The sequence below is a fragment of the Oryza sativa genome, chromosome 3 (assembly GCF_034140825.1).
Source record: "Oryza sativa Japonica Group chromosome 3, ASM3414082v1".
NCBI lineage: Eukaryota > Viridiplantae > Streptophyta > Magnoliopsida > Poales > Poaceae > Oryza > Oryza sativa.
In genome coordinates, this window is record NC_089037.1 from 23,075,208 (window position 1) to 23,091,705 (window position 16,498).

General features: G+C 43.1%; 1 protein-coding gene and 1 long non-coding RNA gene across 3 annotated transcripts; both read right to left on the minus strand.

Moving 5' to 3' along the window:
• Positions 1–345: 345 nt before the first annotated feature.
• On the minus strand, positions 346–1,004 carry LOC4333377 (uncharacterized). The gene is made up of 2 exons (XR_001544206.3): positions 838–1,004; positions 346–724 (listed from the first exon to the last, which is right to left on the minus strand). It is a non-coding gene; the product is annotated as an uncharacterized lncRNA (long non-coding RNA).
• A 1,739-nt stretch (positions 1,005–2,743) lies between these two features.
• LOC4333378 (DEK domain-containing chromatin-associated protein 4) lies at positions 2,744–10,642 on the minus strand. Of its 2 annotated transcripts, none has more exons than XM_066309133.1 (12): positions 10,534–10,642; positions 8,846–9,865; positions 8,734–8,767; positions 7,197–7,273; positions 6,535–6,594; positions 6,318–6,428; positions 6,121–6,198; positions 5,923–5,976; positions 5,294–5,681; positions 4,639–4,748; positions 3,380–3,410; positions 2,744–3,266 (listed from the first exon to the last, which is right to left on the minus strand). In XM_066309133.1, exons 2-12 carry the CDS (start codon positions 9,839–9,841, stop codon positions 3,094–3,096), a joined length of 2,112 nt encoding a protein of 703 aa, XP_066165230.1. In that variant the 5' UTR covers positions 9,842–9,865; positions 10,534–10,642; the 3' UTR covers positions 2,744–3,093. The 2 variants fall into 2 exon arrangements, with proteins under 2 accessions (XP_066165230.1, XP_015631223.1); XM_015775737.3 differs by having other exon boundaries at positions 10,529–10,642.
• Between the last annotated feature and the right edge of the window lie 5,856 nt (positions 10,643–16,498).

Consider the following 16,498-nt stretch of genomic DNA (forward strand, 5'->3'; position numbering starts at 1 on the left):
GAGCGCGGTGGTGGGAGGAGGAGGGCGACCCTCGTCCCCGCCGGATGGCGGGATGGCGGCTGATGGGGACATGGACGCGGTCACGGCTGCTGCGGAAGATCAACATGGAGCAGGAATCCTCCCCGCCGTTCCCCAATCTTGCATCTAAATCGCCTATTTTGTCGTCGGCAGCGGAGATCGGTTTCCGCGGAGCTCGCTTGCGTGGTTTTCTTGGGAGAGGAGCAGGACAATTGCGTGGATGATGTATTGACCGGCGACGGCGGCTATGGCCACGGACGGGTGGATCGATCGATTCCGCTGGAGGACAAAGTCGCCCCATGACCATGAAGATCGAGAGGGCAACCATGAAACAAAAACACACACCAAAAGCTCTCAAAATTCAGAGTATATATCAATATTCAAGATGGGGTATTGGTGGCTGGGTACGAAAACGGCGCTCCCCTGTCCTCCTGGCCGAGGTAGGCGGCGGCGGGGGGAGCAAGGCCCCTAGAGGTAGGCGGCGATCTCGACGGCGAGCAGCAGCAGGGATAGGACGAGGAACACCCGGATGCAGCCGTAGGAGCGCGCCCGCAGCGCTGTGCTCTCCCCCGGCGCGGCATCGGCGTCGGTCCGCCTCGCGATCTGCTCCGGGCGCGCCACCCGCCACAGCGGCCGCCGCCATTGCAGCCTTCTCCTCCGGCGCTTGGCCCCGCGCAACGGCACCATGCTGCAGAGGCATCCCGCACTGCACCGGACAAATTAAATCAGGAAGAGCAAGTTTCTCGCGGGACCTGACGAATCAAGAAGCAGCAGCGAACATGGACACAGGGGAAGTCTCGCCGAGGAGGGATGTCTTACGGTTGCGACGGCAAGCATGGCGGACGCGGCGCCCGTCAGCCGCCCCGCGGCGTGGTACGCCTTGACCGGCAGCACCCACCACCCTTTGACGCGGAGCTCGCGGCCACGCAGGAGGAGCTCCCCGCCGGCCTCCTCCCCACCCGCCGGCGCCCTGCAGAGACAAGATTGAGAGAGAGAGAGAGAGAGGAGAGAGGGAGAGAAGATGGGAAATAAAGGGTGTTGACGTGGCACACTGACACGTGGGTCTCACATGGGTCCCACGCTAACTCAGCCGCCACGTAGACCAAAATCGGGGTGAAAACCACCAAAAGACCTCGGGTGGCCGGTTTTGTATAGTTAAGGTACCTTCGGTGTACTTTTTCCTTTATGGAATGAATGTGTGCGGTGACTTTCAATGTAACTTTCTGGGTCATAGTGGTAGGCCAAGCAGTATAACTAAACGCCAGCCCACGAGCTTGGCTAACGCTGTGAACTTCGCCTGCCTCCACCAAGAGAGCACGCAAGGGAGAGAGCAGCAGCAGCAGCCGGCTAAAGAGAGATACGAGGGATAAGGGCATTTTGGTATAAAAAATAGAAAGTGCAGCGAAGAGATACGTAGGTGAAATATGTTTAATACCTGTAAAATTACAATGTTATTCTTGTTATTAGCTGAGTATTTTTCAAACTGGTAGAGTTACAAACTTACAATGACATGTATCCAATTAACCCGCCAGGGGGACGAACGTAGATGGGCCAGGATTTCGGTACATCCCAGCAAGACCTTACCATGGTTCATTTTTATAACTTCGCTAAGGATAATTGCAAAGTCTAGTGTAAAGTGTTATATAAACAGGGGTGCCCCACACCACAAGGAACGTGCTGCTAATTCCCATATAGGCTAAAAGCCTAAAACGACCCGGCACCGGTAGACTGTAGCTCACAATGAGTTCAAGTCTATATTTGGGCGGCACAATCAACATAACTGCATCCAAGAAAAAAAAATACTCCCTCTGTTTCACAATGTAAGTTATTCTAGTATTTTCCACATTTATATTGATGTTATATCTGTCTAGATTTATTAACATCAATATAAAGATAGAAAATACTAAAATGACTTGCATTGTGAAAAAGAGGAATTACTATCTCTATTTCAGGTAAGACTTTCTAACATTGCTCACATTTATATAGACATTAATGAATCTAGACACACATATGTCTAGATTCATTAACACACACATACATACATATACATATACATACATACATACATATACATATACATATACACATACATACATATACATACATACATACATACATACATACATATATATATATATATATATATATATATATATATATATATATATATATATATATATATATATATATATATATATATATATATATATATATATATATATATATATATATATATATATATATACATACATATATACATACATACATATATATACTTCCTCCGTTTCATATTATAAGATTTTCTAGTATTGTCCACACACACATATATACATATACATATATACATACATATACATACATTTACACACATATATATATACATATACATATATATATGTATATATATATACATATACATATGTATATATATATACATATATATATGTATATATATGTATATGTATATGTATATGTGTATATATATATACATATATATATGTATATGTATATGTATATATATATGTGTGTAAATGTATGTATATGTATGTATATATGTATATGTATATATGTGTGTGTTGACAATACTAGAAAATCTTATAATATGAAACGGAGGAAGTATACAGCTGGTAGACGCATTACATCAGGCACAAACGGCATGTTGCACGGAAGCGAGATGCCAGAATACAGAGAAGGGCAAGCAATGAAGCAACACGCAGAGACAAAATTACAGCCTAATACGTCCACTTGTTATTCAAACCTATGACGAACATGATTCATTACATGATGCTCTGCCACATCCCATTGCAGAGTTTTTGGACATCAACAGTTACCTAAGAAATTGCCTCCCAAGTCAGCTACAGGTGTAGGGCTGCCTAAGCGAACCTTGTTTTTGACATTACCAAACAGGGATATGGTTTTTGGCTATCTGTGGACACGGATTAACAATAATTAACATGGGGGCTGCCCATGATGCAAGCACAAGGTTCGGCATACATGCAGGTACAAAATAATAATTAACAGCGGATAATAATTAACAGCGGGTGCTAAACCTACGAGGTTTCACCAATGCTCAGCTCAGGCCACCACCTCCTTGGCTTGATGTTGTGGTTTTTTCTTCTCAGCGTCTTCATTTCCATCCTCGTCCTCATCCTCATCGTCGTCTTCTTTCGACAGCCTGGTTAGCTCCTCTTGGATCATGATTTTGATAGCTGACTTTCGTGGTGTCAGGTCAATCTTGTAGCGATCCTCTACAAGATGAAGATTGTTGATGGAAGTTATGACAAAAATGCTTCACTTCACCAGAAAAAGAAAAAAAAAGACAAGCATGGTTGACATTGAGAGGCATGCTTGAAAGGCTTACCAAGCTTTTTAAGAATGTCACTGAAAGTAGCCTGCAAAATCAGATTGCCAAACATGTCAGCTCTTCTGTAAAGTGTACGGTGTAAAAAAAAAAAACAAGAGAAGCGAGCAACTAGACACCAAAGCAGTCAAAACAAAAGGGGGTATAAACTGTAAACTGTAAGCTCAAGCTACAACACGGAACAAATGTAGAAATGCCTGTCACATTGAGTCAAGATAACTAGTACTAGCTCCCACTCTTTCAGATTACCCGTCATAGCTAAGCTTTAGCTTTTGTATTTTACTAGATCTTGAACGCAAATATGTTTACAGTCATCCAGAATGTTATGGCATGGAACCATACGATGTGGATAAGCAGTACGCCCATGGCAACTGCAGAGGCTTCGAGCAGCATTAACTGCTCATGAGGATTTGGGTAGTGCTGAGCGTTGGTTACATTTCAGCAGCAGCATTTCATGTGTTTGCATATCTCAAAATATGGCAGTTGTACACATATTGTACTTTGATTAGATGCACCTTTCATAGTTAGCTACCATCCTTGGTACTAGTCCTATTTCAAAAGGGCATCTGCAGCTTGGACAGGTTGTTAAACAAAGGTTTTGAGTCTCTCTCTTCTTCAATAAGCATCAGCAAGCCAAGGGCAAGTGCGCTACTATAGTTTCCCAGGCTTACTCAGAGCAGCCTCGAATGTTTCAGCCAATGACATTGGACATCTGTAATTTTGTACAATATGGAATATCCATTCTGAGGTGGTGGCTCTATCCAAGATATCAGTCACAAACAGAAGTGTTTCGAGGACAAGCGGTCATGATCCTCGCATGCTGCATTATCTAGAATCGTCACCATAGGAGCATCTTTGATAGAGACAGCTATCTTTGGCATCTTCTAGGAAGGAATAGATCAATTTAGAAAACAATATTGCGCTGGTTATCCATCAAGCAAAGCCAGCAGTATATGATTATTTCAACTTGCTGCCTCAATAAACGCTTAATCTGTGTCCCTAATGGACTTAAATATTCTCTCTACAACATTTGCACACAATTCCTTTATAAATTAAAATGGACCTCCTCTCCTGTTTTCCCTTGAAAAAAAAAAGATCCTGACTACAAATTCGATGCTTTTTTTTAACGTAAGCCATTCAAGATACTTTTCAGTACTGTAAAGGTCAAAATTCAAATAAATTGATAGCAAACAGTCAATGGTGATGTTAAACAATGTAGTGGTATTTTCAGTACACTAAATAAAACACACGTAACTCACCGTGTTGAAATCAACTTTTTTAAGGATTTCAGTTATGGTTTTCCTCAGCTCGTCCTTACTGGGTAGACCTACTTCTGCTGATTCTCCTTTACCCTTTGTCACCTTTTTACCTTCAGGAATCAGAATGATATGATTAGTTGACTGAGTTGAGACCACACTCCCAATGACATTTAAATAATAAAAATGGAAGGTATCATGTAACTATGCGATAGGAATAACTTAATATCCACAGAAAGAACAAGTAATGACACAGCAAATGATTCATCACTGCACTTGTCCATCAAGTATATGCTTTAGTAGACAAAAATTTATCATAATAATGTAAATTCCAAATCAACAAATGCTGTGAGAATTTAGCACAAGCAGAAAAGCAAAATAAACTGCAAATTATAAATATGAACCCCAAATATAAGCTGCAGCGCAAGTTTCATTCAGCTAGATTTGAGACACCTGAGAACCAAACAAAACAACAGAGAAAATGGAATTCTACTAGCATGTTACAACTAGGAAAATAGTCTAATCTCCATGGGGGAAATAGAAATATGTTGATAACAATTACCAAACATCAAAGAAATGGGAAGATTTCGAGTATTATACAGTGCTGCATGTAAACTAATATAGTATGATGCTACTACAGTTTAAGGACAAAAATTACCTGATGACTTCTTGTCTTTTATCTCCTTTTCAGAGCTTGAAGGACGCTTTGGTGTGACAGATTTCTTCTTCCTAGAGAAGACTTTTGCACTGTCCTCAGGGCTCTCCTTTTCCTTGGAAACTTTTGAAGATGGTGTTTTGCTTGAACTCTTGCTCACTGTCCTTGGAGTACCTGTCTTGTGGCTGCTCCCTGTTGCAGCCTTCTTTTTACTAGCGGTATCTTTTGCATCTGAGGAGTTCTTCTTTGCCTTCTCTTTCTCAGAATCATAGTCATCTTCCTCACTATCTGACTTCATGGGATCCGCATCATCCTCATCTTCATCAGTATCATATTCCAGAGCTTTATTCCGCTTTTTACTTGGAGTTATGTCGTCATCATCATCAAATTTCTGAAACACCGACAATGCAAACAAGGTTACAAGAATAAATAACCACAATCATTAATGTGTCAACACAATAGATCATCACATGTACATCTTGGAAGAGACTAGCAAAACTTCAGTAGTTCAGTTATATAATCAGCAAAAAGACACATGCTGATAAAGATTGCATATATTAATAAGTCACATTAAAAAATTCCAATTAAAAAATACTGTCAACAGGTTGGATCTGACAAACTTGGCACCATACCTTGCTAGAACTCTTGGGTGTGCTTCCTCTCTTGCGTTTCCGAGAATTCGACCCCTAGAAAGCAGAAGAAAGTAGAGCACAGAGAAAAATATGGTAAATTCCCAATCATTCAAGAACTAATAGCAACTGTAAGTGGCGGTGAATATAAACACCCAGACAGGAATATTAACAAAACAAGTTATCACATCTTGATCTTGCCTGATCATCCGAATGCCCGGAATCAGCCATAGCATGAGGTTCAGCAATGAAATCCAACAGCTTTGCCACAATATCTTCCTACATGAGTTATGAACTATATTAGCGACTAGCAAATCACTATTCAATAAGGTCTTGAATTCCATCTCTGTTCTAACAAAAAAAACACATTTGGGAAGGGGGAACAAGACATTATATACCTTTCTGATGTTTGCTTTTGGAGTCGGAATAGCAAGGATCCAACAGAGTTCCAACAACATGTCTTTCACACATTTGTCAAGCTTCTCCTTAGCCTTCGCCCTCTGCTTTTCCTACAAATAGATAATAATAGGGCTCTTTAAGTATTAAACAATTACTGTCAGCTAAATATAATTGAGTTAAATTCATTAAAAATTTGGATGTATTGAAGAAGCTTACATCACTTTCATGCCACACGAAACCAGAGAACTGGAGTATATGACCTTTAAAATCAACAGTCTGGTACATTACACAAACAGTATTTGTCAGTATCATACACAACAGTTTTGCTTAAGCAATCCAAACCAATAACTGGCAATCTTATGGTCACCTAAAAGGTCAAAAACTTAAGATGTCCATCACAAACGGAAAATGAATTTATAGTTGAATAGTATCCTGCCTACGCAGCTTCTATGGTATTTTGATAACCCAATATTGGCTGCAAGGCTTTACACACTGAGAAATTCCTCTTCTTTTTTTTTTCTTTTACTACCATTTGTAACTTGAAAGTTGAAACAGCATGCTAAAAAGTTAGGGTTGTGTTATTTTAGGGCTTCTGGTTCACTTCTTTTGATACAAAACAGCATATGCACTGGAGTCAAAACATAGTGGTGTACCAGTATTGCATATACACCATGCCATTTTAAATTCATTCTTCAGTGCTGGTTAAGTTATATTAAAACCTATTAAGGGAATCACATACTTCTAATGAAGTTGAGTACATAAGTTTGCTTGAACACTTTTAATTCAACTGGAATGGACACTGTTTAGGTGCTAAAAGCTAGTATAGACATCCTGCATCAGCTATGTCAAAAGAAACATTCTCATATGCCATATTTTACCTTGCCTTTCCTGCCAAAAAGAACATTGTGAAGAAACTTAAGATCAGCAGGTTTTTTCCTTGATATTCTGTGCGCCACTGCAAGCAAGTTGCAAAAAAAAATCAGTCCAAAAAAAAGCATTCAAAATGCCACAGAAAAAGAAAGATGTTTAATAGACTGCAGGATGAATCCAAACCATAAAAATAGATATAAGCACAAATCTTTGTTTATATCAACAAGCTATGAATATTAAATGCAGTCAGTTTTGTCAACCAGATTGTGATCAAAGCAGACCATTCTTGAGCAGTTAGATGATAATGCAATTTGACCTCAGCGAGCAAAGAAAGCAACACCATTACAGAACTCATTCGTAGTGACTGATGGCTGCCGAAAAAGTTTACGAAGGGCATTAACACTCATCCACAAAGATGAAGATAAATTTGCACTCATAAAATGAAGATGAGGGCACCAACAAGAAGGGAAACAAGAAAACAACATTGCCTGTCAAATATCACTTTCATATACTCAAAAGATTTAAGTCGCACCAGACATGTTGTCTTTGTTAGATGCAATGCAAATGGAATATAATTAATTAACGCAGTAATTCATCAAAATATAAATCAAATCTGCCCCATCAATGATCAAAATGTTTGGGTTCATCAAAATTCTGCCAAAGAGATCAGATTAGAGTTTTGAAACTGAAAGGATCACCAGAGTCTTTTGGCCTCCTCTTACCGGTGAGTTGTGCATCTAACAAGATTAAAAAAAGAAAAAGGTATGTGGTATTCGTAGTCACCCACCTTGTAGCACTTATAAGGCATAACCAATTGCTTATGTGGCCTAAGCAGTACAAGATTGAGGCAACCATTCTTTGTATGCAGACTTGTCAACCTTTTTTAGAACACTGGAATCCAATTTAGTTCCCTTATAATTGAGCTTCATTAATGGCTTTGTGCATTCTTGCGATTTTATTGCCTTAGGAACAACTCCTTTTTGGATCACATTCAGTACAAAAAAGCTGCAATATTTTTACCATCCTAATCTAAAGTTTTAACATAGATGTCAATGCTGACTTTGTTCACAAAACTTATTCCTAGAAAGAAAAACATCCACTGAGTTACTTAAAATGTAGATAAATAGTTCTTTGAACTAGCAACTACCGAAACTGGGAAATCTGAGCAAGTGTTCAGTTCAGCTCTCAATATCTGATACATAGCATGTATTGTATCGATAAAATAAATCAATCAATCAAATTCCACCAATATAAAAACATGGCTATTTCATCATGCAGGAAATAAGCACTTATTAGTTCAACTTATAGATTGAGACAAAGTTGATCAAGAAATTTCATTTGTCCAGTTAGACTTAAGCAAGTTTCGAGAGACCACATAAGTCCAGCGTGTGTAAGGGGCAGCATTTTAGCGGGAACAGGAGGTTCCTAAAACAGGTCTTAAAGATTCTCAATCATTCTTCATAACAAATTACCAATCCAGATGATGAAGAACAAACGAAAAAGGAAATTTAAAATGGTAAACCAAACGATAAGAGAGGGTTATACCACTTGGTATATCCTTCAACGGAGTACCACGACCCTGCAATGAAAACATTTGACAATGTTTATTGACCTGTCAAACTAAAATAGTGTTACAAAATGAATGCAAACAACAGACCTTCTCAACTACGAAGTTCCTGTTGGGCTCCTTTTCAATCACTTCAACCAACCTCTCCACTGTTTTCCTCTCACGCTGAGGGCGATCAGTACCATAAGGGCTGGCGGTGTTCAGTAAGCTCTTCGCTTCCCTGGATTTGGACCCATCCTGTTTCTTATCCTTACCTTGGCTTCTATCCCTTGCACTTCTTGCCTTCTTGTTCTTCGGTGTTTCCTCCTTATTCTCTTCTACCTTCTTGTCTGCTTCACTGACCTCCTCTTCTTCTGCTTCATCTTTGTTTCCATCCTTTCCACCATCTTTTTTCAGATGTTCATCACTGATATTTGCATTTTTGTCTCCTTCCTCGTTGTCATTATCAGCAGAGCCCTTTTCCTCTGCTTCCTCTTCCCCTTGCTTCTCAGCACCACTCTCTTCTTCTGCTTTCTTTTCCTCGTACTCAGCTAAACCACTTTTATCTTGCTCCTTCAATTCCTCCTGCTTTTCAGAACCACTTTTATCTTGCTCCTTCAATTCCTCCTGCTTCTCAGAACCACTTTCTTTTGCATCTTTCAATTCCTGCTTCTCCGTATTGGTGTTCTCATCTTTATCTTCCTTCTCTGCTGTATCCTTGACATCGGCATTTCCTGCCTCGGCCTCAGCCTCAGCCATCTTGACATCTTCACCTTCTGTGTCCTTGGTATTCTTTTCTTCATTTGCATCTGCATCCTGCGCACCATCCTTTTTCGCATCCTCAGTGTCCAACTGCTTCACATCACTCTCCTTTGCAGTCTCAGCCTCCGCCATCTCAACATCTCCATCAGATGGACCCTTGGTACCATTCTCTGAGCCTCCTTTATTCTGCTCTTCAGCATTCTTATTCTCTACTGCTACCTCGTTGCCCTTGCCAGCTTTTTCTTTAATGTCATTGTCCTTATCAGGAGCAGCAACATCATCAGCTGCTCCTCCATTCGCTACAGCGGTCTCCTCCATTGCCGATGCTGGGTCTTCCTCAGGCATCCCGAGAAACCCTTATTGCACTACCTGCAGACAACCAGTTACCGAAGTAAAGACGCATACTTAATTTTGGGAACCGAAATAACATAAATGGCAGAACAAGGGCACACACACAGCATGTCATACTTAAAATGTGTACTACCATCATCCAGAACAAGTAGTAAATGAACAAGTACCAAAGTGGTCTCGAGGTAACTAGAGAGATGCTAGTAAAAGATAGCCATGGCAAACAAGGACAGCAGAAGAGGAGACCAAATTATGGCCCCTAGGCCATTTCCGCTCCACGAGCTTTCATACACCACTATACTGACACACTCACACAGAACCCTAAAACCTGCGCTTGCGGTCATAACCACAAAATTCCAACCCCATCCCCCGGAACAAGCATAACCTTGAGCGGAGGCCAGCGCGAGGCCAGGTACCCCCAAATCGAACCCAGCGGGAGCGCAATTGAGCAGCTAGGGTACCAAAAGACGGCAGCCTTGACGCCTCCTGCAACTCAAGAAGCACCCCCCCCCCTTGGAGCTCCACCCGGAACCCAGGAGCAAAGCAAAGCGCAACACCCAAAACCCTCGCAGCGGCCAAACCCTAGCAAGCCCCGGACGCAGCTTCCGCGCAGGAGCGAAGCGAATCCCGAGCCGCCCCGGAGCGCGAGATGAGACTCGGGTGGTGGCTGGCTGGCTTCCTCACCTGACCTAGGGCGGAGTGGAGCAGGAGCAGCAGCAGCAGCAGCTAGTCGCGTCGCCTCCTCGGCTTCCTCCCCCCCTACCCGTCTCCTCCACCCTCTCCACCTGCGGTGACTGCGAGAGAGAAAGAGAGAGAGAGAGAGACGGAGAATTATTTCGGGATATTTATTTTTACTTGTTTTTGTTTTTTTTTTTGGGTGGAAGTTTTTAACCCGGGAGGGTGGTTCGGTTCGGTGGTCGCGGTCGGTCGCGTGGGTGAGTCGACTACTCGACTCACAGCCGCGGTTTGTTGCTGCTGCTAGTCGGTCGGTCGCGTGGGTGAGTCGACTACTCGACTCACAGCCGCGGTTTGTTGCTGCTGCTAGTCGGTCGGTCGGGCTCGGACGGGACGGAGGAGATAGGCTGCTAGGGTTTCCAGAGGTCACGCGAGTCGACACGGACGGACGAGTCCGGCCTGCGCCTTGCGCCTGCGCGCAGGGGGATTCGTGGTCGGGGATGATTTGGCTGGTTGGGTGGTTTCACACGTTCACGCGATGCAGGTGGGCCTTGGGCCTTGCCGCACGATTCCTGCGGGGAATAAGTTCACTTTAGGTCTCTCAATGTGTCGCCAGTCCGATTTTCGTCCCTGAACCGCAAAACCAGATACAACGCATTCCTCAACTTACAAACCAGTGCACATAAGGTCCTAAGGTGGTTTAGATGGCGGTTTTCGCTAATGTGGCGCCCATGTGGCTAGTTCGACTTTGTCTTTGTCCTACGTGGCAGTGATGTGGACTAGAAGTAAAAATGTAAATTTTTAAAAAATGTGGGTCTCACATGTCAGTCATACAAAACATAAAATTAGTGGATCCCACATGTCAGTCAAACAAAACATAAAAAATGGTGAGGCCCACATGCTAGTGGGTCACACCCTCCTCTCTATCTCCACGGATGGTGACACTTCATAACTCTCCATCCCGGCAATCCCTCCTACCTCCTTGAGCTCCCTCACCGACGAGCTACCGCTGCCACGCGGAGCTCTTCGGCCGCGGCGCTCACGCGATTTGGAGCAGGTGGTTGGTGGCGGCGGTCACCGTCGCGTCCATAGGAAGCGGCGGTGGTGGTGGGAGGTCCATGGCGATGGGGCTTAAGGAAGCAGCGGTAGCGACGGGAACGGCGGGAGAGGAGGCGGCGCGGCGGCCGAGGGAGGAGGAGGCGGGTGTGTCGCTCTCCCCATCACCATCACCACCACCTCTCCCCTCCCCAGCGTCCGCTCCGCCCCTATTCGCCGATGAGGCAGCTCCCCAGACCCTAGCTCGATCCCGACGATGGCCATGGTGACTACGGGAGCTGGAGGTTGGTCAACGCCGGCGCGCCCATCGACTACCTCCATGCCTACGTCGTCGACCTCGGCGACCACCACGCGCTCGAGCAACTCCGGCGGATGTTGCGCCTACTCACGTCACTCAAGGTCGTGGCCGCTGGGCCGGGGCAGGACCCGGGGCCGCTCTCGCTCCTGCCGTTCGTGCTCCTGCGCATGCCCGAGTTGCGTGGGTGCGACCTCTCCACATCCGCTGCTTTGAGGAGGAGGCGTGGGAGTGGAGAGGAAGGACATGGGGAAGCCGCGAGCGTGCGGGGAAGGAGGAGGCAGGCGCCGCCCCTCGCCGACCGCCGCCCTTTTCCCTCTTTGCGCCTGTCTTCATCCCCCTCGCCGGCCACCAGCCTTCACTCTCTTCGCATCCGTCTCTGCCCCCCTCGCTGGCCGCCGCCCTACTCCCTCTCCGCGCACGCTTGCCGGCCGGCGAGGGAGCTCGACGAGGAAGGAAGGAAGGATAGCAGGGAGAGAGAAGGAGGTGCCGAGCCGCCGACGCGCCGTCGTCTGTGGATAGAGAAGAGGGCACGTGGGTCCTACTATTTTTTTCTTTTTTCTAACTGACATGTGGGCCCCATATTTTTGTTTTAGTTTTAAATTTTTATATTTTGCTTCTAGTGCCACCTCATCGCTATGTAGGATGATGACTAAGTCAAACCAGCCACGTATGTTCCACGTCAGCCAAAACCACCATCTAAACCGCTAAGGGACCTTGCTTGCACCGGTTTTGATAGTTGAGGGACCCGTTGTATCTGGTTTTTGGGTTGAAGGACGAAAATCAGGTTCGTCGACAAGTTAAGGGACTTCAAGTGAACTTATTCCTTCCTGCGGGTATATCATGGGAACCCTAAACCCTTCAGGCCCAACGACAAATGCAATGAGATACTACCATGTTGAAATTTTTTTTAAAACATTTTATTTATTAAATTATTTACAAAAATAATTCTCCGTTTGAAAGTTTTACTATACTAGTAGCCTCACACCCTAGGAAAGAGCCTTTTTTTGTGATGTGTCATACGGTCGTTGGCCCCCGCCGATAGGGGTACATTTTGTAGCGGTCCCCTTGCCGCCCAACCAGAGGACGTTTTTTATGCGAGAGGGGGCCACCTATAAAAGGGCGGCGAGAGTTGTCTGGCTATTTTGCAGATGGCACCCTTGGCAGTAAGGCGGCCTCCTGCAAACCCCAGCCAAGGGGGCTGACATTTTGCTAGCGACCCCCTTGCCACCCTCAAGGAGGATGTTTTTTTTTTACCCTTGGGTATAAAACCCCTTCACTCTCCCCCAAATTTTCAATATAATCACTCAAAATTCAGGAAAAAAAGAAAGGACGAAGGAGGGAGGGGTGAGAGGGGATAAAGGCAGCGACGAAGACCTGCCAGTTTGCTGCCTCCACCGCTGGTTAATACATTTATCTTCCTGTCATTGTCAATTTATGTGGCATTTTAGTATTAGTAGCATATATTTTAGTTAGATCGAAGATATAGATCATACAACATATTTGTAGAATTTGAGACCTAGGCATGCAACATGTTTATATAATTTGAAAGTTAGGGCATAGTAGAAATTGATGAATGTGGCATTAGATCTAGTTAGTATGATTTGAACTTAGTTAACCTACATTTTTTATCAGGCAAAATGTTAAGTATGGTCATATTTCAGTTAGTTCACAGTGAAGGCAATCTTAGATTTGGTCCAGATGGTGTTGATCTGTCGGATTTTAGCAATGACATCGAAGGGCATCTAAAGACCGACTAAGAGAACTTTTTAGTCAATTTATAGTTGGTTGTTGTGAAGATTAGAGTTGACCCAGAAATCAACACAATGTACGTATCTATTGTAGTTAGTCGTGAAACAGAAGGTTATTTCTAAGAACTAATGCTGATAAATAGCACTGTCGCCTAGAGATGATATGTGGAGATGACTTTTGAATAGTCATTGCCCCTTATTATTTTTGTGTTTGTGCATGAAAAGGATAACACTATTGCAATGGAAACATAAGATGTTGAGGGTCCAAGCCATGTGGGGGATTCTGTTGCAGCATTGATGGAAAATAAGGGAAATCAAACAGAGGTGGTACAAGCCATGGGCGTGGCAAATGAGGGGGAGAGAGTTGGAATAATCATTGATGAAATGGAGAGGGAATATTCGTATAACAAGCAACCAGAGGGCAATGCATCGTCTGACGAGGAAGATGATGTAATGCTCGTTGATTGGAAAAAAAAGGACTTCTTGGGGACTCGTTATCTCTAAGTGGGTTGTTGATGGTCGTTAAGTACAAACTTTAACCGTCAACTCCTATATAAAAGAACTAAAATATTATATCAAAACTTAGTGGTGGGGATTTATTACTAACCATTTCCACTAGCTTTGGTAAATATATGTACGCAGGTCATTTATGGATGAAAACACACCCGCCATGCGACAAAATGAATCTCCGACCAATCACAAGTGAGTACAAGGATAAGAGGGCCCACTTAAATAGTCAAAACTGACATAAAGTGGGGCTAAACCATCCTTAACCACCATAAAGGCCCACCTGTCAAAGACTGTAGAAGGTCGGTGGGCAGGGGAGGCTGACCTGGTTCGGCCGAAGCAAACTTGCCACCCCCAGCTCCCCCTTGCACGTGGCAACATCTCATTGGATGTCAATGGCGGTTATGGATGCACCTATCTTCCTAACCGCCATTCCAACTGTCATTGGCATAAAAGGAGGAGGCCTTCACACTTGGAAAACACAACTTGATCTCAAGTAGAGTACAACTCACTTGTTAGCATTACTTTAGTATGTGGGTTTAGTGAGAGAGTGAGGGAAAGCTCCAGAAGGAGTGTTCCAAAGTATCGGAGTTTTCTCTGAGAATTTCTGGAGGAGTGTCGGGTTTGTCGACATTCTTCCAACGGAGTTCCGGAGAAGTACCAGGATTGTAAGTGTTCTTTTCGCTTGTACATCAACATATGCTTCCTTTTATAAAGTAAGTGATTGAGATTCTTTTATGTTGTTTAATTAGTTTACTTAAGTGAGATATATTTTCATCAATGCAGGTTCGTCGCTTAGTTTATAATTAAGTGCTCTGGTACTATGACTCTAGATAAAGAAGAAAGTTCCTGCATAAGGCTAAAGTTGTATCCAATAGCTTAGGCGTGGTGTCTAGGATACTGATTACCTTCGTTTGTTGTGTGCTCCACGAAAAGTGAGGTAGGCGGCAGGTGGTAACAACATTATCATTTGTCACGCTCGGATATTCTATCAAAAATTCTGTACGCTCATGGGTGTAAAACCCTCATCCAGGAATCAGTCAAGGCACACAATAATAAATTGGTGAAAAAGTACAAGCCTTTAACTAATTATTAAACTAATATAAAGTCATTATAAAGGTAGATAGTTCTTCTCAGACATTAAAATTCTAGGCAGCGAAAAACAAAATAAAACTAGCGTAGCATACTCCACTCCACAAGAAGCTTGACTACGACAAGGCCTAATCCTCCAGAGCATCACCTTCGCTGAAGTACTCCTTCTCTGATGATGATTATTGCAAGGTGAGTACATGAAATAATCAGCAAGCCACACAACAAATATGAAAGTGCACAAGAGTACAAAGGATGGCATAATACATGCTCATTTGCATAAACGACATTTAATAAACTTTTTTAAAATTTATAAAATAATAAAGTACTTAATTAAACAATTTTAATCCACCGCTATACAACATACCCGTTGCATAGGTCCAACCATATCTGAACAACCATGCCCGGTTGAACAGACCCTATCTCCAAACCAGGAATTAACCATTCCAAACAAGGATTTAAAATAATTATCACTTATTATTATTTGTTGAGTAATTGAGACTAAACACGAAAGACATTGCTAAGCTCGCCCATAACCACGGGCATGGCTATTCGAATAGTTTTACTCTGGGAAGAAGTGTACAAATTTACCCACAAGACACAGCCCCACAACATGTTGCCATATGTCTTAATACCACCATGGTATCTCGGAAAGGAGCTGTGACAAGATATCTCGCATAACACAATTCAAAGTAGTGCACCATTCCCGAGTCATAGTCACCCCCTTTAGACCAGGGTATGGACTCCCCAGCGACCCCAGTGGGCTTATCTCTGCCACTTCTTAGTCTGACACTCCACCATGAACTATGCTATACAACGCATTTAGCCATTGCCAACGTTGGCTTGTGGTTAGTACGATTAATACTTCACAACAGTAGCTCGTGAACTAATCCTTAATTGTCATGAGCACGACCATCAAAACCATATGCTCACAACCTACCATTATCAGATTTTAGTTGGCAAATTCATTATTTGAACTATCACGATTGACAATCGTGAGCTACCATTAAATGAACAGCAATAAGTGATAGTGCAACATAAGTTATCCCATTAATGCACCGATCTTTCTAAGTAGGGCTAAGCATCCTAATAGCTTTAGCTAAACCGCACATAGTTCTAACTAATCAATTTATGTGCTAAGTAAAAAAAAAATGGCACTAAAGTGCCGGAGTAACCAAGTAATTACTAACAGAACTATACATCTTTTTTTTAAAAAAAAACCACAGAAAACATGAACATGATATAATTGTCCAAGTGATGTAAAGCCAGACTAGTAACTAA

What these genes read in the sequence shown, in the direction of transcription:
- LOC4333378 (XM_066309133.1), bottom strand. Translation starts at nt 9,841, where the DNA reads ATGCCTGAGGAAGACCCAGCATCGGCAATGGAGGAGACCGCTGTAGCG. An exon ending in GGAACTTCGTAGTTGAGAAG is followed by an intron (nt 8,768 to 8,845) that starts GTCTGTTGTTTG and finishes TTTTCATTGCAG; the next exon opens with GGTCGTGGTACTCCGTTGAA. An exon ending in CAAAAGCAAACATCAGAAAG is followed by an intron (nt 6,199 to 6,317) that starts GTATATAATGTC and finishes TAACTCATGTAG; the next exon opens with GAAGATATTGTGGCAAAGCT.